The sequence below is a fragment of the Ammospiza nelsoni genome, chromosome 10, assembly GCF_027579445.1.
Source record: "Ammospiza nelsoni isolate bAmmNel1 chromosome 10, bAmmNel1.pri, whole genome shotgun sequence".
In the NCBI taxonomy this organism is placed as follows: domain Eukaryota; kingdom Metazoa; phylum Chordata; class Aves; order Passeriformes; family Passerellidae; genus Ammospiza; species Ammospiza nelsoni.
This window is the reverse complement of record NC_080642.1, coordinates 16,624,037-16,646,568: the sequence shown is the minus strand read 5'-3', so window position 1 is coordinate 16,646,568 and position 22,532 is coordinate 16,624,037. Positions and strand designations below refer to the sequence as shown.

Here is a 22,532-nt window from a genome sequence, read left to right as displayed (position 1 = left end):
TCACAGGGTTTAAATAACAGGTAACTCCTGACTGCATTTCAATCACTATTCTCCAGACAAATGAATTATTACTTTATTATCATTTAAAGTAATGTAATCAAACCTGAGATATAAACAATGTAATCAACCCTGAGATATAAACAGCAAAGTGACAATGGCAAAAAGTGTGCCTCTGTGGGGAAAATAAATACAAATGGAATAAAGAAAGAATAATGTTGTTTCCTTACCCGAACAGTAATGCTGTTGTTGACAGTGCTGTTGAAATTCCCTTTATAAAGCCATCCAGACTTGTAAACTCCTGCTGCCAATCCTCCTCCTCCACCACCACCACCACCTTTAGATGATGAGTGGGATGTTGTGTCCTATAGGGGAGACAAGGTTAAACTTGCACAGACCTGTTTTCTGAATTTCAAGACAAAAACTGTAATGTGTGAAAATCTGCTTGATAATAAATAATCATCCTTTCATTCCTTTTGAAATGAGACATTATTAATAGCCGTCCTATACATGGGATGACATGAGACAAAGCTGTTCCACTAATTTCAGAGCTATTTAAAGTATGAAATATTTTATAGGAGATAATGAGCCTCCATTATAACTCTATTTGATATTAAAGTAATAAATAACTTTTCCCAGTAGAAAAAACAACCCATGCCAAAACCAGAATACATACTTCATCCTTATCCACATCTTCATGATCAATTTCAAAGGAATGTGATGGTAGTTTCTCTGGTCTACATTCACATCTGGCAGGGGGGAAAAATGTATTTGTTTATTTATTTATTAAAAACAAATAATGCACCTATTATTTCAGGAAGGTAACCATACTGAGCCACCATGGCTATGCCAGTACACCTTTTGCTGTGATCCCATTGTCTTCTTTAAAACCATGACAGTTTTAAAATACTTTTTTTCCTAAGCCACGTTTTTCCCAAGACTCTGAAGCTGTAACAATTCTATACAAATGACAAAATATCAGTTTTTGGTCTCTTTGCAGCTCTTCCACCACAACAGGCAACAAACCCCAATTTCCAAAGAGAGATCCCATTCAAGGCTGGCAAAGGAAGGAGACTGAGCTCTTCAGTAGAATTCTTAACCAAGACCATTAGAAATTTCATCTTAAAACTTCTCTATCACTTCATGATTTCAAGGTTTTTTTTCTATTCAATATGATGAGCACAACCTTCAGGCAATTTTTCACAATACACAGATGTCTTTTCGATGTGATGCCATTTAAGTTCCTTATACTGTATACTCAGATCCACAACTGAACATGAAAAAGCAAGGCACTTAAGCATAAGCATTTGCTTAATTTTAAGCATATAAATAATTGTACTTAGGCCCAGAGTACTTCTCATATTGCAGAATTAAACAGTAACAGCCAAATACTCACAAAAAAAAATTCAAGGGTATTTTTAAATGGAAAAATATAGATTTTTCAGTGCCCTGAAAAATTCCAGTACTGTGTTCAAGTTCCTAAAAATTAAAAACCTCATCTTGAAAACCTTCAGTTGTGATATGAAAACCTAAAAAAGTTTTCATGCTAAAAGCGGTTATGTTAGGACGACTGACTTCTCCAGAGTAAAAAAAAATTAAAAAAAAGAAAAGATAACTTTGACCTTTTTCATTTTTATTCATTCATACATAAATTACAGATAAGGAAGATCAGAGTAATGAGCAATACCTATCTCCTTTCATTTTCTCCATTTCAAAACCAGTGTTCCCATGAAGTGCCCGTATCATCACAAGTGCACAGAGAACACAACAGTGTTTCATTCCTTCTTTGGTTTGTTCCAGTTTTGCAGTTTATTTACTGCAAAAAATGGATCAATGTTTTGAATAAAACAACATTTACAATCTAATGGCATTTTTGATATCTGTAAAGTTTTAATAATCAGGATATTTGTGATGGAAACCCATTGAGGGTTTTCCAATGCAACCAAGGGCAGCTGTTAAAAATTCTTTTACAAAAAAGAGGTACCAGATCTGAAATATCTGTCAAGTGTTCCAGGTTTCCTATAAACAGCAACAAAAATTTTGCTAATGACTCTTTCTGTTCCCAGGCAGTCAGCACAGCACACACTAAGCAACCCCTAATCTTTTCCCACCCATCCACTTGCTCAAAAAGCAAGAACACACTGGTACACAGCATAAAACATGGTATAAAAGAGGTAGTGAGAGCTCACAGAGAGGAATTTAAGGGGTTAGAAAGAGCTGAGAAAAACCTCCAAGGAGGAACACACTCAGAGAAAAACCAAAGCAATTGCTAAATATTTTGATCCTGTCATGCACACGGCGCTGAGCTCTGTCCTGGCGCCACAGCAGGGCTGCAGAGGACATGCTGAGCACTCACTGCCTGCCCTCAGCATCACACAGCAGCTGCTGCCAATCAGAAAGGGGCAGCATCCAGAAAAAACAACTCTGGCAAAAATCTGCTACACCACGCAGCCATTACTCGAGGTGTTGCACGAGCGCGTGACCCGGCACAGCCTCAAGCACATGAGGTCCTTCAGCACTGCTGAGTCCCAATATGCTTGTTTATGCATGGAAAATCCCACAGGGAAGTTCAGCACACCCTCAGTGAAGGGAATTACTTCAGCCACAGTTATAACTGGTATTGTAAATGATATTCCTTTCCCACAATGTAAAGCTAAACACTTAACACTCATCCAGTGCTCCCCAATACAATTATTTCCTATAAGGGCGTTGATACAAGAATATGTTCAGATTTCTGAAAGTATGACAGCAGGTTTCCTCAAATCAAACAAAAACCACTAAAAAGTGGTAAAGAGATCCAGAACTATCAACAGTGAGGTACAGTATAGTGACCAGAACATATCAAGTCTCTTTATTTTTCTTGAAAAATAGTCTGAAACATCAAACTTTGTAACATACACATGTAAATCAAGGCAGAAAAGGTGGGAAACAATATGTAATGAGGTGGATCTGAAACCAGATCTGTTAGAGGTATATTAAGCTCAAAAGCCATGGAGGTTTCCAGCAAACAAAATGCAGACAAGCCCTGCTATAACTTTGTATCTGAAATATCAACAAGTGTGGCACCCAAACCTTCCCTAAGAGATACAAGACACAAGATCTGGTGTCAGTATAATCATCTGTACAATGTATGTGCTAGCAGGGGGAAAAAGTAAGATGTAAGACACCCCTGGTACCCCTGGAGCATGAACCCATGAAAGCAAATCCCATTAAGCACCACACTAAAATATCCTTTGCAGAAGGGGATGTATGTAATCAGCTAAAATGTACTTTTGTGCATAGTAATGCACCCACATCTGTCCCATGCATATTTCATAAGAGTGAAGACATTTAAGGTTAAATGGAAAAGTGCTGTGCTACAACCATTTTTCTTGAGCACTAAATGCATTAATTTTCTAAACCAATCAGAAGGCTGGGTATTTAAGAAAGGGTGTTTTCATAATCTCTGATAAGCAAAACTGCTCTTAATGGCCTTTTGTACTACCATGTATGCTGTTCATAAAAATGCCAACCTACAAGAGCAAATACAGGTCTAAAGGAAGGTTTGCAGTGCAAAACCTTCTGAACACAGCATCTAACTGGGCCATAAGATTCAATTTTATGAGTTTTTTCAGTTCTTGCAGCAATGAAGTTAGTACTGGTTTCCATCCAACCCAAGCTTGGAGCACTCATGCATTCCTGTCTTATGCGCAGGTAAAAAGCTTTTTCATACAGTTAATTTTAATGACATAAACTCCATGAAAGAAAGCAGTAAAACAGTTCATTCTGGCACTTGGTGATTTTGGTAACTACTCTCTAAAACCTTCCTCAGGGGCAGGACACAAACCTTCCAGAAACAAGAGTATGGGTAGAAACTCATGCATGTAGGAATGAGACCAGATTCTTTGTTTCTTTCCACTCAAGTCAAGGAACTTGTTCCTGCTCCTCCCAGCACTTGTCCAGTGATTTTCATGTTCGAGTGCCTCCAAGCACAGGAGAAATGCCCCTTGCCCTGACACTGGCACACTTCACTGCCTTGTACCATCAGTGCACCCATCTCTGCTGTACAATGCAGCCATAAAGCACTGAAATCCTACTCTCTGTTCCTCAGGGGAACTAAAAGGAGAACGAATCCCAGTGAAAGGTGAGTGACATTTATGCATTATTAAGGAAAAGCCACTTCTCCTGTATCAACTGTGCTCTGAAAACGCAAATACACTTGTAAGGATTTGAATCAGCACTAATGGAGTTTGTTGATACCAGTGAATTCTGCAGAGTCTTGAACTTTTCTGAAGGACCTTTGCTTCCCCTTTTTAAAAATGCAACGCACCAAAAATACGGTAAAACAAGCACAGCTTAGAAGACAAAGGAAAATGCAAATATGGACAAAGCTTAGCAAATAACACAAGCTTAAGGGGAAAAAATAATAAAAAAAGGGAACTTAGGTGAGCTCTTACTGTGGTAAGTGTCGAAAGTCTTCTGAATAGGATTCATATTTGTAGTTCACAACATGCCAGTGGGAACTGTAGTATTTACAAGCCTAAACAGAAGAAACACAAACAATAACATGGAATTACTGCAAGGGTTTAGACTCAAGAAGGCAAAAAAACTGACAAAGTTCTGGGCAGCCCACATGCTAGAGAACATAGTCTTCTCTTTTAGAACTAAGTGCTCAGTTCTTAAAGGAAAGCCAGAGTCATATGTTTCCATACTTTGAAGCACAATTTCCCTTTAAAATCAAATGCACTGAATCACACAAGATGGAGTAGGGAGCTGATAGCAATTTAACATGCTTTACTGATTCTCATCTGCTTTCTAGGAAGCATCATTAAATTATATAGTTACTGCCTCAAAAGACACGATCTAGTTTAGGCCTGACTTCCTCCATGGACATTGATTACCTATTTTTTGTTTGCATCCTGTTTCATTATCTAAACCTTCCACTGTAAATACATTTGCCTCACTCTTTTATTCTCCCCTGTTGCAGCACAAGTGCTCTACTTCTTATTCTGTCCTTAGTATTGATCTTTAACCTCTTAATCACATTCAGGAATATATTAAAAGGATTATAATTTTTCACCAGTCTCATTTTCCCTTCCACACTGAATTTGCTCAGTCATGCCATCATGCAGTTTTTGCTGTCTAAAAATTTTCTTGCTGGTTTTGCATCCACCTTTGAAAATTGTTCTTAATACATCAATCTCCCTTAAATAAGGAAGCCAAACCTGAACTACACATAAGGGCTTGGCTGTGCTGTCAAATAGACCAGAATATCTGGGCAATTTATTTGATGCAGAACTTTTATCAATACAGTTAAATACAACATGACATTTTGAAAGGCAACAAGATGCATGAAATATGTACAGTTATTGCTAAGGTGCACATCTACAAGAAAAATGACACTGTGTCAATTTCCAGTGATTCTTCATACAGAGTGTAAATTGCAAACTGGTATTTGTACAGGATGCTGAAGATTTCACCACAGTATTGTATTGTTTTCTCCACACACTCCACCTGAAGATTTGTGCCAGCCCACCTGAGATGGAAAGGAAGAAAGAGAGGGATCAAGCCCAGAACCCAACAGTAGAGGCTGCTGCCCAAGACCACAGGGAAAAGGAGGCACATCAGGAAGGAAAAGAATGGGGATTTACAGTAGAGGAAGAAGCAGCAGGACTGAAAGGAATCTGAGGTGGGAACAGTAAAGACAGTTTCACAGAAAGGCATGAGACTCCAGAAGTCAAACAGAATGGAAAAACAGATGGATCAAAGGTGCCTAAATAACAAAAACTGTGCAGGGAAAGTAGAAGGAAAGAGACTAAAAGGACAATTATAAACTAGTATAAAAAGGTTGACTGCTTCAATGGGGAGTATTCCCTCTCTTCATTCCCAGCTCCTTCTGAAGCGCCCATGGGAGTCACTGCTTGCAGGGCTCTCTGCCTCAGAGGGACAGAGAGGGGATTATCAGGCTGCTGGAGCAAACCTCAGATGGGCTGTCTAGATTACTCAGCACTGGCTAAACAGATATCTTTTCCTAAATCTTGTGCAAAATAGGCAGAGTATGTAGCCATAAATGATTTTAGGAAGTAATCTTCTTTGTATTCAGAGTCTTCTGTGACAGCTCTATTTGGTTTAGAGTGTGGAAAGGTGGCCAGGAAGTGGGTGCACATTTACAGGCAATTCCCTCCCCGGCAGTTCAGCACAACCAAAGGCAGTAAACACATTCCAGGTGGATCCACTATCTACCTTCTCATCTGACACAAGACCTCATTATTTTACAGGATGCAGAATAAAGTGAGACCATTAGACAATACAATGCCATATTCTCCAAGAATGAGGATAATATTCCAACATTATAACTGACTCTCCCTGCACTTGCCAGGGTCAGGTTCAAAGCTATCCCTGAAAACCATTCAAGCACTGATTGCACTTGGCCTATAAATGTAGAGATAATTAAAAAAAACACCTCACACCCAACTTTCTGTTTTATGGTTCTTCATAAAACAACTTGGTCACTCTTGTATTTGTGTTAAATGTGTGTGACAGTCACCTAGGCTATAAGAATATCTTACAAGAGACACATATTCTCTATTCTACACAAGCCAAGGAGAAGCTCACAAAGCATTGTGAGGGTGAGCCCAGAACCTCCAATTCACACATCACTCCCCTTCTCTCTGGCAAATGTAAACCAAGGGAACCTTCTACAGAAAGGAGCACTTTTCCCCTGTGGTACTTTCATTGCTAAGTATTTTATTTAACAGATGCATTTAAAGCCCACAGAGAGCTCTCAATGTCAGCTTTTATTGCAAACGTTATAGGCTGGTGTGTTCAAAAAAGCAGTTGTGAATAACATATAAAGCAGGCCACAGTTTTTTAGCTTGTAACTATAAAGGTTTATTGTGCTCCTCCAAGAAATAGCTAATCAAAATAAAAATCAAAGGGGACAAAGCAGCACATTCAAGTATCACTCAATAAATTCACAGAAGACAAGCCAACCCAGTGCAACAGCTACCACTGTTCTGAGCTAGCTTCTGTGGGGAAACTAGAGCTAACTTAAATAGTAACTCCAAAAAAAGATTCTCTCTTCAGAATATCCCAACTGAAAATTAAATACTTCTGCTTACTGTACTGACTTAGATTGATTTTTAACATTGGAAATTACTACTGGAAATTAAGTTTTAGCAATGAGGAACAATACCTGCAAACCTGATTTGAGGAGCAAGTAAAACCTTTATAGAGGCAGAGATTTCAAGAAGAGGCTAGAGCTGGATAAATCCTGGCAAAGAACAGAGGCACCAATGCAGGGGCTGTTGAGCTCAAGTGAACTGTGGGGGAGGAAAAATATAGATGGAGAAATGGAAGTTTTGGGATGTGGGAGGCTTGGCACATGTTTGCATGAACTTTCTGCTGCTCTGTTAACCAGGCAGGCAGCACAGCCCATTCCCAGGGGCCCTATCAAACTAAGGTCTTTCCTTTGTTTTTTTAATATTTTTTTTTCTTTTTATCCAGATGGCCTAATTTTTCCTTGCAGGGACAGACAATCCTGCAGACTTTTTCCACTTGTAACTTCTTATCTCTGGTTCTGGTGATGACAGCATGATGGCTACCACTGTGAAAAAGACATTTAAGATTTACCCAGCAATGGAAAGGAACCTTTTGGAAGGGAAAAAAAAAACCCAACCAGCCAATTCACAAAAACCCCCAAATAAACAAAAAGAAAAAAAAAAAAAAAAAAAGGGGGAAGTGAGGGAAACAAAAAGGAAACAACTTCCCTGCTCATATCCTCTCTGAGACAGCACTAGTGTGTGGCCTTCAGAAATAGAGATGGACGTACAATGAAAGTCATTAGTGGAACAAGAGGAACTGCATGCACAGGGAAACTCTGTCCCCCAGCCTGGCAGAGTGGCTGTTCCTGAGGTGCAACAGGGCAGGGCAGGCCCGTGCAGGAGCCTGGGACAGAGAGCCAGGATGTTCAGAGCTGGCTGCGGCCGTGGCGCTGCAGAGGAAGCTGCAGAGGTGGCTCCGTGCTCTGCCATGACGTGCACAGCCCTGCTCACAGAGCCTCCCCTCCATCCTCTGACCTCAGCAGCAACACCAAAGGAAGGAAATGTGTGGGGATTTGGGAGGTGGAAGGAGCTGAGATCACCCTGAGTGAAATCCAGCCCAGTGAGCATGGCAGCATCACCAGCGGCTGCTGCCAACCTGGACCTTCATTCTGAGCTCTCAACACTGTTCCCAAAATAAGAGTTCACACAAGGTCCAGTGACACAGGCAAGTAACAAGCCAAAACATTGAAACACACTATTGTTTTAAAGTATCAAACATTTTAACAAGTATTTATCTTCTGTGCTATCAAAATACTCACTATCCTTTAATAATCTATGTCTAGCCCTGACACTACAGCTCTTTCGTGCACTAAAAGAACTTAGATTTTGAAGACGGGGAAAATTACACTGTGATGAATGGCAAAACTCTCTGAGTGTCATTGTCAACAGGAGTTCCCATTTTAGTCTGGGAAAAAGGTAAGAACAATGCAGATTGGTCTGCAAATCAAAAAGGCTCTGAAATCAACACTATGGGCACACCACCATTTTCAGGAGTTATACAGGAGGCTGTGGCTTTTTCACATTGTGATTAATAAAACCCATGTTTCATAATTACTTACAGATCCTGTAAAAACCCAGCCTGCAATACCTCAAATAAAAACTCCCTCAGATGAGTAGCAAGGGTTTTGTAAGCTTACTACAAGTGACAACTCCCTCTTGTGTATCTAGAAAACCTCAACAGGAAAGTTCAGAGACACCCACATGAACACTGTATTATCACAGACAAAATTAACTACATCATTCACTGAATAAAATTGCAATTTTCCTACACTGTTGTTTCATTTTCATTTCTTTCTCACACAGGAAGATCCCTCCTTCTGCCCCTGCACAGCTCCTACACCTCTCCTCCTTCATGGGGACAGCCCCTCTCTGCAAACATGTTTTGTAAAACTCATCCACATAGCACCTTTTTTTGTGGCAGGATCACCTGACTTAAACTCATTTCTTAAAGGAGAGCTGACAATTAATATTTATTTACTTTCTGCATTTTTCTTTACATATAACTAGAATTTTATTCCTATAGATACACACACACAAATAAGATGTATTTGTGTGCCCATGCCTGCATTCTTCCTGAAAATGCTGACTTGAGGCAAATCAATATGGGATTAAATACATCACAGTTAGGTAGTTAAAGTTCCTCAAACTAAATGTAACTTTGAATAGCAAAGTGATGTATCTCCTTATATTTCCAAATGAAATGTGGGGAAAATCCCAAGCATTCCCATTTGATCTGCATATTCAGGATACAGCTTTAGGAAAGGTGATATTAGAAATGTTTTCATTATCTGTAAGGAAGAAGAATTTAATTTTGTTTCTAGTAAAGTGAATGTTTCTTTTTGCCAAAATTGTGGACCATGAGGACAATGCTGACTGGCATTAATACAGCAGACGTGCAGCAAACTCTGTGAGGAATGAGAAAATTCAGAATTTGGAAGGAAGCAGCATGATAAAGGAAGTCAGGAATACTTAAAACAACAAACCACTGAAGACAATTTTATTATGGCTTTAAAAGTTTCTGGAAACTTATCTTTTCTTGGAACCTGATTTAGTTCCTCAGGCTGCTCCTGCCTAAGAAAAGTTAAGGTGGAAAAAAAATCCAGAAGGAAAATATACTAATACAACTACTGGTATAGGAATAATCAATTCACAAATATTAACTTTAAAATAAAGCTAATACTTAGGAGGTATAAATTAATAAAGGGACTTAGATATTAATCAATCATAAAATGTAAAATATTTATTCTCTTTACAGGCATAAAATACTTATTAAGGGATTATTTATTTGCCTTGGTTTTATTTTGTTTTAGATTTTCATTTTGCAGTTTCAGCAAAACACAGGTGGTCAGACATCTTATTTAAAGTCAATTCTTCTGCCTCACCCATTGCAATAACATTTCAATATCAACAACAGGGAAAGTTTTGAGTTCCTGAGGAATGCAAAAGCAGTGTTAAGAGAACTCAATAGAGAACCAGAGGCAGAAGCCCTCCACTACAGATGGACAGCACCAAATGCCATTGATACTGAAAGCTTTCCTCAGCAACATCGGCCTCATCTGTCTCGTCAGCTCTTTTGGATCCATAAACTGATACTGACCAGGCCATTGAGTCCTCTTGGTGTGCCTCTAAGTAATGTTTATGGTTGCTTGAGGAAGGGAAATCTGATCAAATGCCCAAGCTGTCTTTCTACGGATTTTGGTAAGGGCTGGGGGGGAAAAAAACCTCATCCTTGAAGGGCTACAGCAATGAGAGGGCTACAGGTGGAGGAAAAGCTTTCCTACTTTCCTACTGCCACCAGTGGGAAACACACAGCCAGGAAGAGACAGACAGGATATTAAGGCATTATCACAGACTTCTGACAACCCTTAACAAATGACCTTGTCTTGTAGACAAGGCCATTTGAAAACCAACAAGCACCCAGAAGAAGGAGACCAGAGATCATGGATCTGAGGTCTTCAACAGTTTCAGCACCATGTCCTCACACTGCACCATACAAAGGAAATTGGTTTTCTCTCCAAGAGCAGACCCCTCTTTTAGAGCTCACCAACTTGCTCCAGGTCTTTGTCTCAACTTGCTGAATTACTGAGACAGTGAGCAGTCAGAGACAGCTGATACCAAAATGGCTTCAGCATGTGGAGCTGGACATTCCCTAGAGTCTCATCAGGAATTAGGCATTTGGTCCAGGTGACCAAGAGTCAGTCAAGGTAGACACCTTCACTGCTCATACTGTGCTATATTTGAAGCAAGACTCCTTCAGTGAGTGAAGAGTTGGCTTTTCCACAGTTCCCAGACAGAGATGAAGGCCACCAACTCCACTCCTGTGCAACTATCCCAAAGTGCTGAACACCTGCCATGAACACAACAGGCTGCAGCTAGGGCAGGAACACCTCTGCAATTGCTGCGGAGGACAGCCATCACAGATCTTCACAGAACCCTGTGCTCAGTTTTGCCTAATTTTGGACTGGAAACCATCCCCTTCATAGAGTTTAATTTATTGTGTATATATGCATAATTTTTGTCTTTGTGGCAAATTGGAACATATGCATTACTACTTTAAACAGGGTCTTTACCATGCTACTCTTCCATGCACAGCCTTAGTCCATCAGTACTGCTTTTTTCCACTGCTTTGCTCCCCTGTCCCCCTGCCCTTGGCTCCCTGGCAGTGCAGAGAGAGCTAATAGCACTCAATATGTGTTTTACCAGGTTGCATTAGCATCCCCTTGGCGTGCTCGGCTGTAACGATTCCCAGGCACCGTGCACCGTGTTCCATTTTTAGACCCTCCACTTTCTCTGCAAAGCCATGAGCACAGTGCTGGCCTTGCAACTTGTGAAACCTTGAAATAAAAAGCAGACCCCAAAGTGCTGAAAGGGCAGTGAGGCTTCTGGGAAGGCAGATAACTCCACAAGCTATGTTATCTTTTAACACTGCTGCCAGACTAACAAAGATGGCAAAGTTCAGGCAATCTGAGCCGGCAGTAAATTATTATTGCTCTTTTCAAACCTGCTGAAAAGAAGTAGGGCCAGCCTGTAAAATGCCACATTGCATACAATTCAACAGCTACTTTTCTGCCTAATTTTGGACTTAAGGGTTTCTAATCCCTGTGCTTGTCTGTGGCTGACTTTTCCTCACAGTTTTCCCTTGCAATTATAGCACATATGAAATACTTTTTCAGACTAGAAGCAAGGTGTGAAAAATCCCAATCTGTGAAAAAAAGGCTGAGAACCATCACATTATGGGCTAATCCTAAGTGCTTGGAATTTAACTCTTTCTCAAAGCTGGCCAAAAATTTGGTTTCATAAACGTGTTTTGTTAATTCAAATGGTGAGCTATTTTGCACATCCATAATGAAAGATGGGAATGTTCAGGGGTTCATCTAAAGTAAATTCCTTTGAACAGTGCAACCAGTTCCTCTAAGGTCCTTCAAAATTATAAAACCAGTGACAACACGAAATATACCTGAGGCAGCAGGATGAGAAATCTCCTACAATCTGAAATCAGGTATGGAAACAATATAACTGTAGGGGTTTTTTAAGGGTAGAGCAATTTTTCACTCCTGGTGGGCCTTTAACTGTCAAGGAAGAACTTTTTGAACTTTCTGTTATGGTAAGGCCAAACAGACTCTAAATACTGACAATAAATATAAACCCCTAAACACTCTTCACACTGCACCTACTCCTCATGTGTACACCTCCAAACGAGATACATGCCTTGTAATAACACCTAAGAGTCTAAACCAGTGCCAATTGGTTATCTATTTTTGGAAAGGCATCAATATTTTCAAAGTGCAGAGCACATGCAGATCATGATCATTAGCAGTGATGTAAAAATACCAACATCAATAACAGTGGACTAGTGGTTACAGGGAATGCAGCTGGAAAACAGCAAAATGACAGGCTAATTCAGTGCATTTGCATTTTTTCTAGAAACAAACATCTCATAATGGGCAACTGCAGGCATGTTGTTAACCCTCCCCCCTCCTACTGGCCTTCAAAATTCAAACTGATTCAAATGACCTAAAGCACATTAAAAGAAAAAAAATGTTAATTATAAACATAGCAAACCTCCCCCAGACTCTTGATTGCATTTAAAATTAGATACTCACCTCTCTAACAAATAAATTTTCTGCTTTTTGTTCTGCATCTTCAGGTACAGAAGGATACAGTGTCCTGATTTCCAGTGAAATTGTGTCTATCTGACAATAAACAACAAAAACAAAGCAATTTAGTCAAAGCCAAACAGAAGAGCAGTTGTGTCTCAGGAAGAGGTTAAGAACCTTGCATTTTCCAGTTTGTCGTGCAGCCAACACACATGCATACCAACAACTGCAACCCAGCTCCTGCCCACACACACCATTCAATACTATCAGCTAAGGCATTAATTATGAGCAAGAACAGTGTTCAAGTAGATTTCTGGGAATAAAACAGTTCCAAGCAAAGTTCCTTCAGTGTCTGAGGTTTCTGATAAAAAAAAGTCAAATTTTCCTTACATCCTCTCCCAGACATTTGTGCCAAATCCAACAGTGATACTTGCTTCCTCCAATTCCCTTCTCCACCCCATGTCTTTTTGGGGAGGAATGTGGAGACAGAATGAAAAGCTTTGACTCAAGAGGAGCAGAGTGGCCCCAGGAAGCTGCAAAACGACGGCCACAGGAGAGCTCCATGGCTGGAAAGGAAGGAGAACCAGCAGCTTCTTGGAGGGACATTCCCACCTGTGGGCACAGGCAGCAGGACACTGGCACTGCCTGCAGCCCCTTCCAGCCTCCACAAATTAAGCCCTATTTCTGAAAGCAGCTGCTGGCTGAGCTGTCTTGTCAGGCCCCAGAGCAGGAAACCACAGAGAGAAGTGGATCTCCTCAAGTTCTCCACAAGGAGCCAAGCTGCTCTTGGCTCCCAGCAAGAGGCCAGGGCCACCAGCAGTGCCTGTGTGACCCTGACCCTGGGGCTGGCCAAGGCAGCCGCTTTGCACAGGGCTCACAAGAGGAAACTTTGGGGTCTTTTCAATTAACCTACAGATCTGTCCCACTTATTTTCTCTGCCTTAAGAGAAGACAACCAAAATCAATGCCCAGCAGCCCAGATTATGCTCTTAGTTACAATGGAGTAACCCTGTAATTCAAGATGACAGACAAATCTGGTCTGCCAAACACATTTTCTCTTCCATTACAGAAAGACCCACAGTTTCCAGAGGAAGGCCTGAGGCATACAACTGGTTTAGTATGAAGAATCACCACGTACTAATTCCATGAAGCAGCTTGCAGTGCCTCCTGCATCCCTGGAGGCTCTCCTCCATAGCCTCACCCTCAGAATAAAAGGTGATGTTTTCTCTCCATAAATTGAAGCACCCAAACTCTACACAAGTGCCTGGATATAATTGACTGCATTTTTCCTTAGAGTTTATATGAACCACTCTGATTTCCCTTCATCATTTTCCACATGAGTAGTTATGAAAAAAAGGCACATATCACTCAGGCAGAAACATCATGGGATTCCCCAAACTTCTGCTTCATCTGGAGAGCTCAGAATACAATATGATTAAACCATGGCTCTCACAAAAATGATGGGGGCCTCATAGACACCAGAAAGAGAAAAAAATCCCATTGTTCTGACAAACAGAGCACAGTTTCCTGAAATGTGGGTTCCTGGACTCTACCATCTGCGTCACCAATGCCTGCATGAAGTGATTTTCACAATCATTGAGTCTATGAGCAAAAGGAACAGAAGGTAGAGGAGTATGACTTTTCAGACCATGCTTAGTAATAGATGTCTGAATTCTTGGTTGCTTAGGGGCTTCCCAGCAGTACTCTCATCTCTGAAAGGCACCTCATTCCTTTTACTTCACACACATGTGACATTTTAAGCAGTGAAGTTTTTTAAGCAGTCACGACAAGACACAATCCCTGAGCACAGCTGGAAAGCCTGGGGTGCCCCCGTGGCCCCTGATATGGAGCTTGTCATGCAGATGTAATGCACCTTGTACCTCACAGTTACCCTGCCATGGTGGTAAACAAGCTTCAGAGACCTGTTCTGCTTGCCCACAGCAAAACTTTCCTGCTCCACATATTGCACAGAAAGTAGTTTCAAGTATCTTTTTTTATAGGCAAGACATTGAACAAGTCAGTTTTTTTACGTAATACAACACTTCTTGACAACCGATATGAACACACTGACTGAGAGAGCTAATATTTGCCTTAGTGGGGCCATTTGCCTCCCTGTCCTTACACAGCCTGTTAAAAATACTGTAGCTGAATACGACAGGTAACCCAAGCCCACTGTTCTGCCCGTGGTACATTCCCTGTCCTTCCCAACAAGGCTGCACTTGAAAGAAAGAAAAGAACCACAGCCCTACAAACCTAAGAAGTCAGGTAACACCAGGCTTGTTGCCTTTGTAGACTTTGACAAAGAATATCACAGGTTTATTTACAAAGAATTGGGACATGGAAAATGTTGCATATTGTTATATTTAAACTCGCGTTAAAACTACAAAGAACTTCCCTTCTGAGAACTGGTAATGTTTAACCACTTAGCTGCAAAAGTTTGGCCACAAAGGCTCTTCCTGTTCATAGTTGATTACTTTCAAAGTTAAATTCTCTTAAAGGCTGATCAGGCATGGTGTTATTCACCAAAACTGCTTTATTCAGAAAACTAAATTTCAACAACAGAATATGTGCTTCTGAAACAGTCATCCAAAAAATCAGAGATTTTATTTAAAGAATTCAGTATTTATAAATATGCTGTGAATTCAGCCTAATTTTCTAATGCTTAGGCAATCATGGCAATTGTTTGTTCAATCTAGAGACCAATTACCCTCTCATTTGTGCATGCAAACTGTGGTAATCAAATAATGCAGGTATCAGCCTAAAGCATTCAAGTCTATAATTCATCTGAATTATTTTAAATTTATTTTATATAAATATCCCATAACTAACCATGAATTCTGGCACTGCCAGGCTTTCTCATTTGCACAAGCTGTTGGCCTCAGGTGTTGGATGAGCTATAAGGTGCAATTTCACTATGCACCTTCTCTTGCCACATTCACATTCTACAGTGAAGCACAGAAGTTAATACTGCTCCTTCTCAAACACTGATTAGGAATAATGATTTCAGGCAGTGACTGCTTCCCAGTGACATGGTGAATTTAGCATTTGAAAATGGAATTCAAATTCCATTAGCCATTTCAAGCATTTTCAGTCTCAATCTATTCTGAACAGCTTTTAGTCTAAAAGCACGTTAGCAGTGGTTAAATCTTTAGAGAGATGCACCAAGAACAATGATATTTACTTCCTGCAAAGGCTGCCCTTCAGAGACACCTAACTACACACTGGCTGACACGCTCCTCCCTGGTAATGCTGAAGTTCAGGCTCTCTAATGAAAAGCTGCTCAGCCCCACTTTCATCCAAGTAAACAAATTTACTAAACGTTACCAAAAAGGCAATGACATAGTCCATCAAAATAAAAAAAGGCTGGGATGCAGCTATGCTTTACAAATACCATGGTGCAGAGGCTGCTCTGGTACAGGGCTCCCTGACAGGCTGCAGCCCCAGCACAGACCTCACCACCAAGGAAAGCAGGAACAGAGCATATTTAAGGATAGATTTTGCCCCATCACTCCCTGAATGACATTCAGGGTGAGCAGCTATGCTTTGCCCACAGCTTGCTTTGCTGACTGTATTAGCTGTCTCTGTTTACAGCTGGAGTGCCTCCCTAGGAGCCCAGATGGCTCTCACTGTCCTGCACTGCCAGCCCATGCAAACTTGCATGTCAAGGATACCCATAACCCCAATAATCGTGACAGTAATGGGCTCAATTTCTGCTCCTCTAGGAATGAGCAGATACTCACATGGAAAGTGGGAGCTAAATCATGTGCTATTTGAAATAACTCATGATTTCACCATTGTAAATCTTCTGATTTAGAAACAACACTCAGGTTTCCAGGGGATTTTCCAAGGGGTCTCTCCAAGGCCTGCATTCCAGCTGCCCCTATGGCACACACATTTCATGTTAAGAGACAGTGTCCTTGTCTTGCTGCCTCCCCTTACAGATGCATTTGATTCTGCTATGAACTTCTGTATCCAAATGAACAACTTTTGTCCCTGCACAGCATCTAGAAAGCAGAGGTTTCACAACCTGAACAACAGGGAGATTTTGGCTTTTGTTCAGAGCTAAAACAAAGAAGCCTGGAAACAATTATGCCTGCAGTGATGGCAAGTACAGCAATTTCACAACTCAGCCCCTCCTGTTCTAGGGCCTTGGTGATGCTTGGAGGGAACGGGGCTCCCAGGTGGGCTTTCAGAAGCCCAAAGAGTCAGGAGCACATCAGACTGAACTTGAATGTTTTGCATTATGCAGGCAAGTTCTGCCATCTTACACCTGTCCTAAATTTAGGCAATGAATTATTGTTTCTATTGCAGGTTGAAAACCAGGCATTCAGCCATATTTATACAAATAGTTTTAAAAGTCTGAGTTCCGCTTTTCAAACAGATTTAGGAAAGTCATACGTGAGAAGAAGGAACAAATTTTCATGACCCAGATAGTTTAACGTGCTTTTATACCATACAAATTTAAGTGACTATTAAATACTTTAATCTACCTTTTTCATACAATTAACTCATATTTAACAACATAGTATTAACATATTTAGTTACTAAACCTCCACACAAGAAAAGCTATTAGCAAAGGAGTGCTGATCCTGCCAGCACTCCTTGTCACTAAGGAAGTGCAGTAGTGATTTTAAGCAAGCCTTCAGATTCCGGAGATTTGAAAAGAGACTGCTGGGTGTTTGGTAAATTTCCAAAGGATGGAATAAAAGATAAAAAAAAATACCTATGAAAGGATCCAGGAAGTATTTCGTTTGGATGTATGACAGTGCTTAGGAGCAGAAGTACAGATGTATGACAACAAATCCAGGTAACACTAAGATGTCAAAAGTTAAAGGTGGGAGTGAGACCAACATGAAGGAAGGTGTAACACCTTCATGCCTTCCTTTCTGGCAAACACACTGGAGAAGTGAGAAATAGGAATCCCAGACAGCAGCAGCTCCAGTTGTCAAGGAGAGTGCGGCCAGGTTTGGGGAACAGAAGGTGAAGGAAGCACAGCAACCCAATGGTGAGGATGAAAACTACCAGGGTCATCACCAAGCTTTTTATAGGTACAACAGGAAGTCCACCAGCTCCTTCCCACTACCAACAAGAAGTACAGTGTGAGCTCTGCACTGATGTACTGCTGCAGACACTTCCACTGGCCATTATTTCACAGCAACAGAAGGGAAATTTGTTCATGGGATCCAGGAACAGGTGAAAAATGAAGCTGAGCTGATATGCTTTTTCTGAAATGAAAAATAGACCTTAGGCAGGGAAATGAGTTATAAGGAAGTAATTGCTAGGAAAACAAGAAGTGGAACCAGTGTGAATCAAATATTTTTTATTTTTTTAAGGGGTTATTAAGCACGGTTACAAAAGAAGTGAAATATCTTTTCCCCAACTGGAATAACACCAGAAAAGGCATCTGTAATGTATATATCTTGCACTTTCTGTGGAGATGCAGGGAATGGAGGAATACAGTCTGTTAGGCTCAGATTGATATAAAGAATTCTCTGCTGTTCCACAGACTTCACATAAGATGTTGGAAATTTTTGAACCTGAAATTCCAACAGCAAATGACCAACAGAAGTCATGTGAGAATAACAGCATTCTCTCTGAATGCAAGTCAAAAAGAGAAACAAATCTGAGATGAAACAGCTACAGTAATTCACCCATAAGTGACGCATGTGGTGAAGATGACAGATCCAAAAATAGGAAATCATTATTAAAAGCAGAATTTTCTCCTATGTTCACTACTTCAGCCAACTCTTTTGGTTGGGGTTTTACTCTGAAGAGGCTTTTGCCCATAGGATGTGCTCACCCATAGGCCCAAATTGGGGCTGTATCAACACTGAGACACGAAGTCTGCAGCAAGTGTAACCATTAGGAGTCAAACAGAGCTGGCCACCATTTCCTTGGGCATTATCACATTAAATCCCACTCAGAGCCAGCCTGGGCACCTCCTAATTCAGTCAGACATGGATCTCTTTCTACTCAAATGGCTGACCCAGACTTTTGTGCTCAGGTAATATTGCAGCAGGAGCGACCAGGACTGTAAATAGATACTTTGCAACTGGAAAACCTGCCTGGGACAAAAGTCCTGAAGTCCTGTCTGGTGACAGAGGTTCTTGCCGCTGACACGGACTTCAACAGGAGATAACAAACATGAGAGAGGTTCATGGCAAGGATATGGACCCTACCTACCATGGCCTTTGCTCTTCTGTGAGCACAGACACCTCTACCATGCAACTACCTCTCTCATCTGCCTTAATCTATTTTTTATTATTTCTTGAATTAAAATAGATTGTGCCAAATAGCTGCAAAGCATAACACAGAGGAAACAAAATAGAACTAGCTTCTAAAAATCCAGGCAACAACTGCTCAAAATAAAATGAAAATAAGGATATGAAAATATGCTTGCCAGAGGTCTTCAGCAGTAGGACAAGATTCTTCTTTCATTGAGATTTGCTCCATAGACTTGAGCTCAGTTACGCTAAATCAAAGGGCTCAAGGGCCTAGTGACAGCACACAGTACGCCTAGTCAGCTTTGTAAAGCTAAGTTTCAATTTCATTAATTGACAAATGTGCAAAATGGATAAAGGAATTAACAATAATGAGGAAATCTATTCTGTTTAGCTTCTCTCAATCCCATGAGCACATTAACTCAGTTAATGCCACCAAGGAAATAGAGCCATTTAGCCAAACAAAGCAGTCTATTAGATTAAGCTGCCCTCCTAGGACAGCAGCAGTGCCATGAGCTGATGGGAAGGGCCCTCACAGAGCAGTTACAACTGGTCACAAATTGAAATGTCTTTGCATTAGAGAATGCCTATTCATCAAAACCTAAATGTTATACAAAAAGGGGGTGATTTGCAGAAGTGGAGGTTCAATGCAGGCAATGTGCCCAATGAGCCTGGCAACACAGCTCCCCAGGCACCCTCTGAGCTCCCAGCACTGCCCCTGGAGAGCTGCCTTGGCCCCCAGGCTCCCAGTGTCATCTGCAGTTTGCCAGGACAAGCAATGGGGAACCCAGGATGAGGTCAGGCAGCTCTGTGGCTGTGGGGTCAGGGATCCACTGCTCCTCAGTGCTCCACCATGAGAGTTTCCTCAGCACCAGAGACTTTATCTAGTGGCCAAATACACCAAACAGAACAGGATCAGGAGTTAAATTAGACTAAATTAGACTATAATAGTATGGAGAGATTCTAAGACTGGCCAAACGAATACTGTGCTGAGCAAACAGACAAGTATGCATTATAGATAACCTGTTTAGTGGGTTCCTGAACATCTGTATCTGGGAACAACCAGGGCTTCAAACTTTATCTAATCCTGAGCAGTAAAGTCATGCATATGTAAATGTAGAGGAAAAAAACCCCAAAAGCCAAGTGAATTTGATGGAAGTATGGCATTATGCATGAGTTAAGGAAATCTTAGAGAGCCCTTGGACAATTTCTGGTTCTCCCTCTAGCAGTGGAGATTAAATCAATGGACAGCACAAACCTAGGCAAAGGAACAACGTATATTTGCCTTGTACTTACTGAAAAGTCATCATCAGGGAATAATATCAGATCCTTGAACTGGCTGTCCCCAATATTTTTTTCGATCTCTGTGATAACAGCTTCATAATCCAAAGGCTCCAAGAGTTTGGGTTTTTCCTGCTGTGGAAAAAAAGAAAAGATTAAGTGATCTCTTTACACACAATTTGCTTTCCTCCCCCTTCATAAACTGAGACCTGTGGCATTTTTGCTTTTGTACACCAAAGCATGAATAACTTCTCCTTTCATTCCATTCTGCTCAGCTTGCTGTATCTGAGCTCATGCATGAGAGTGAAGAGAGGAAGTTGGGCCACTTGTAAGAGCCACTCTCCACCTCAAAACTCCAGAGCAATCTGTCAGCTCATTACAGAGACTGAAACCACCACAGCAATTCACCTGGAAGTCTCAGGAATTCTCTCTCTCTTTCTCCATAAATACATCAGGAAAATTGATGGACACAGTTTGAACATAGATAGAACTTTAAGCTAATGCCTTTCAGAATAAGAAACCTACTTTTTCTTCACTGTCTTACACATTTCACCTTTTGAACTGCTGGCAGCTTGTGAAAGCCACCATATTGCTTTATTGGTAATAATCCAAGGTTATTCTCCTGGGATAAACTATCTGGCATCCACCTCCACAGCTTCTCTTGTCAGAAAGCAGGACTAGTTTCATCATAGCAGAACTACTATTGCCTGAAACAGCACTAAAGTAAGAAACCACCACAGGAAAAAGTAAAGTCACAGTGTCTTGAAATACAACCCAAAAATAGAAAAAGAGAAGCCTGCCTGACATGCTAGAATACATTAAACAAATGAAGTCATGTACTAGAGTGAGAACATTTGCTCAATTCAAAGACGTAAGCATCAGGAAGAGTGAATGAGAAAGGGCAAGAGAACTGCCAGAAGGGATGGAAATTAAAGTGATGAGAGAGAAAAAGGACATTATGGAAAGCAAATGCAGAAACATTTACTGTCTTAGTCTGATTCAAAAGAGGACATTAGATAAGTAGTATTTTATCCATTGTTCTTTCACTGGGCTATTGAAAATGATATAAAATTTTCCTCTGTCTTCCCTACATCAAAACCAAGGTGCATTGAAAAAGAAAGCTTTGACATCTCCATAAAACAACTTTCTCCAATGAGATTGTCTCTCATATATGATTTTACGTATCTCATTAATGTATGATCCATTACACATATAATGATTCAAATATAACAGTACCTCTCTCTTTTGACTTTGTCCTAGAAAGTTCTTGTTTATTCTGTAATCTCAAGATCTTTTATGAATATTGTTTCCCTTCTATACTGAGTCCAAGACTTGGCATCAAGAGCATCTATGAGCTCTTGATTAAGTATCAATTAAGAGCTTAATTAAGTATCAGTAACACAGCCACACAAATTAGATTAAAACACAGGAATACACATGTTCTAAGAAAGTTGTTCAATTGCTGAACAACTGCTGCAAGTATCACAAAACAACTCAGGACCTCTGCAGGTCATCTACTCCAACTCCCTGCTTAAAGCATCAAAGCTCCACCAAAGTCTGGCAGTTCAATCTATTACCTCTCTTCTTGATCTATTAACTCTCACACTTCCATTTGCACACTAAAGAGCAATAAACTTCTAAAAATCATTACAATTTAGCATTCACAGGCCACAAACACTATCTACTGATGCTGAGACATTAAAGGATTATAAAAGAGAGGCAAGATCAACACAAAACAGTAACAAATCAAATAAAACCACTTTAATGTTTGATTTCGATTCTGCGGCAGGACTGGATTCTGGGTTTGTGATGTCCAGTTAATACAAGGAGCCCTACCAGGACAAAAGATTTCATAATAACCCAGCCACATCACCTTAAGCTGTTCCAAGCCAGTGGTTAGCCCCGGCCTGCCCCAGTTGACACACAAATATCCAGCCCTGCTCAAGGAGCTCTTGGGCTCAGTGTCAGCCATACCCTTAGGGAGGTCTCTCTGCCTTCTGCTGACAGTGGCTCCCCACAGGAACTTAATGGGGTCACTTGGCCACATCACCATACACAGCTTGCTCTCATTCCCTTCCAAACTCTGTTAAGACACTGCAGTATCTTTTTGACAGGAGTTTCAGACTTTTTGTCATTAAACCTGTCATTGCATCTATTTATTAAATATTAATTTAAAAAGATACGTTTCAAGGAGTTAGAAGCATGAAGAGAAAACACCAGTGCACACTCAGTGTACCACTGATTTTGGTAATGATACCTAGGCCTGAACAAAGTTCACTCAGTTCAAATTCAGCAGAAAGCAAACTGTTACCTTCAGTAGGAAACTGTATAGCAACCATTTACCAGAAAACTAAA

General features: G+C 40.6%; 1 protein-coding gene across 1 annotated transcript in view; it reads right to left on the bottom strand.

The window, feature by feature from the left end:
* DOCK10 (dedicator of cytokinesis 10) overlaps window positions 1-22,532 on the bottom strand; it is a 142,271-nt gene that overhangs the window by 66,575 nt on the left and 53,164 nt on the right. Inside the window, exons 2-6 of the mRNA XM_059479113.1 lie at window positions 20,193-20,312; window positions 12,683-12,772; window positions 4,434-4,516; window positions 674-746; window positions 228-362 (exon numbers count right to left, since the gene is read on the bottom strand). Coding sequence (XP_059335096.1) covers window positions 228-362; window positions 674-746; window positions 4,434-4,516; window positions 12,683-12,772; window positions 20,193-20,312 — 501 coding nt within the window. The remainder of the gene's footprint in view (window positions 1-227; window positions 363-673; window positions 747-4,433; window positions 4,517-12,682; window positions 12,773-20,192; window positions 20,313-22,532) is intronic.